The sequence below is a fragment of the Penaeus monodon genome, chromosome 40 (assembly GCF_015228065.2).
Source record: "Penaeus monodon isolate SGIC_2016 chromosome 40, NSTDA_Pmon_1, whole genome shotgun sequence".
NCBI classification, from domain to species: Eukaryota; Metazoa; Arthropoda; class Malacostraca; order Decapoda; family Penaeidae; genus Penaeus; species Penaeus monodon.
The window spans coordinates 12,488,837-12,491,336 of record NC_051425.1 but is presented as its reverse complement, the minus strand read 5'-3'; the positions used below and the strand labels follow the sequence as shown (position 1 = coordinate 12,491,336).

The 2,500-nt window shown below is 36.8% G+C and overlaps 1 protein-coding gene across 1 annotated transcript in view; it reads right to left on the bottom strand.

Moving 5' to 3' along the window:
* LOC119598010 (acid-sensing ion channel 1-like) overlaps window positions 1-2,500 on the bottom strand; it is a 26,195-nt gene that overhangs the window by 21,707 nt on the left and 1,988 nt on the right. The window contains exons 3-5 of the mRNA XM_037947658.1: window positions 1,924-2,065; window positions 783-832; window positions 447-581 (exon numbers count right to left, since the gene is read on the bottom strand). Coding sequence (XP_037803586.1) covers window positions 447-581; window positions 783-832; window positions 1,924-2,065 — 327 coding nt within the window. The remainder of the gene's footprint in view (window positions 1-446; window positions 582-782; window positions 833-1,923; window positions 2,066-2,500) is intronic.

The window sequence follows — 2,500 nt, the reverse complement described above, 5'->3', positions numbered from 1 at the left end:
CGGAATGGAGACTAACTCATCAATAACGGTATGCTCATGACTTACTACGCTACACTTATTGTGTTTTTTTTTCTCTCTCTTTCTCTTTTTAAAGGATAAGAGTTTTATGACTATTGATAAAGTTGCTGTTATACGTAATTTTGTGATTTAAAAAAACGAATGGTAATTACTTTCGTTTAGTTTATCCCTAGATGAAATTCATAGGGTCGAGTGAAATGAAAACTTAATTGATTACACACACGTAGATGATAGTAATGACATGAAGGGTAGTGACAACAATAAGCTTAATCAACAAGACAACAAACAATCGAAAACAAACATGGGGAAATTCTTTTTATAACTGAGTCGACAGAAAACTTTTTATCAGATTGTAGAGACTCTTTTCCCTGAGACATACAAGCAGTGGTACAAGCGAAAGCAGTAATTACTAGCTATGGATAGCATACCATAGTCTCCGAGGCCTTGATTCCACGCATGAATCAGCAGATTGGTACTCACAATTGGGCCCCACAATAAGAATGACACAGGCTCAGACCTCAGTTCATATACATTTGGAGGCGTAGTTGAGACTTCAATTATATCTTCAGGAATTCAGAAGGAATAGCTGGCTTTTCAGGAATGCGCTTGAGAGTTTACGTTCATGCTTTCCTGTAAAGTGACCACCCGACACCCTGTGTAATGTTTATGAGAATATAGCGTATGTACCAAGCAACTTGTCAAGAGATAAGCGGTAAATGTTTGGTTAGAGTGTAACCAAAATACTCGTGGAAAGACGCACACACCACAGGTCACGATGAGGTTAGGGCGAGGGGTTATATCCTTCAGTCGACAGCTGTGAAAGTGTATATCGGGTGAAGTGGAAATTGAAAATGGAAAAATACTCGACTATGATAAGAAGTAGAAGAAAAATAATGTGCGTGGGCGTTTCAGTGAGAAATGCGATAGAAAGATGGGCGCGTGTCGTCCCCGCGTGAGTTGTCCTGGTGAAATATAAAGATAACAATGAGTAAAAATAAATAGATAAGTAAATTAATAGAATAAAATAAACGAATTGAGTAAAACAAAAACAAAAAATAAATGAATAAATAAGAATAAAGAACATACATCGGGAGGTGACAAGAGAGACCCGGAAAGTTTCGAACGAAAAATAACAGCGAGGGAGATGGCATAGCTTAAGGGTGGAGTGTTAGCTTTGTCCAAGAAAGGTCCTGGGAGCGCGCAACGTCAACCCCCTCAGTTGGTTCAGCTGCGAATGAATACTGACATGCTTACATCAACGTGCTGAGTAAGGCGAGTGCACAAGAAAGAGGATTCAGTCAGCTTCAACAAGCGCAGGTTGTCGATTAAAGCGGTGATTATGTAGTTGATTTTAATGATTTTAGTAGTTGTTCTAGAGTAATAAGGTTTATTATAGTGTGTATGTGTATGGATGTGCACTGTAAGCGTGTGTGTATACGTATCCTTGTTGACAGTAGCCGGGCGGAAAGGAGATGGCCACCGTATAGCATTATCCCGCGAGTGAATATGATAATGGCAGTAGCAGTAGCAGTAGCAGCAGCAGCAGCAGCAGTAGTAGTAGTAGTAGTAGTAGTAGTAGTAGTAGTAGTAATAGTAGTAGTAGTTCCTCGACTCTGCTGTACCAATCATGTCACATTCTCCTAATACTCTTCTTGAAATTGATGACTAATATAATGTGGCAAGTAGCATTACTATAAAAGTTGGTTAGATTACTATTTTCATATTAGATTCTAAACAGATCTCACCAAGTTTGACTTCTAAAGTAGTATCACTCATAATATTTATTTTGGAACTTGTCGTAGAACGGAAAACTAACATAATGCTGGCAGTAAATATTACCAGCAAGTGAAATAATAAAATTTTTATTGAAATAAGAGTTAGTTGCTGCAGGCGACAGCACCATACGTGTGACCATATCGCCCTGTAACATAATAATAAAGCCTGTGCTCTAATTTAGATCCTTGCCCATATTTTTGTATTCTGAAACTGTCATGGCTCTCCACATAAAATAGCATGAGGCGGGGGGGCGGGGGGCTCTCTGTGTGAACTAGTATAAAAAGGGGAGAGAATTTTCGTATGATCTAATAGAAATGATAACGATATGGAGCAACGAACATAATAGTGTTAAATAATGATGATGGTGATGATTATAGTGACAATGATATCTAGAATCAAAATGATGACAAGAAAATGATAATAAGAAAAAATGTACTGTAATGAAAACGATGATAGTCATGGCAAAAGTCATGTAACTGGCATTGTTTATAACAGTATTAATGTGATAATAGTGACATATAAGAATAGTTATACAAAAACAATAGCGATGATAGTATTACAAGAACAAATTATAAGTTACAAAAGCAACAAGCACAATGTTTGTGCTACTACTATTGCTATTAGCAATGGTAAATTAAGTATACATGTAATGATAACAGTATAAGTAATGATAACAGTAACAACAATAATGACAATAACAATGACA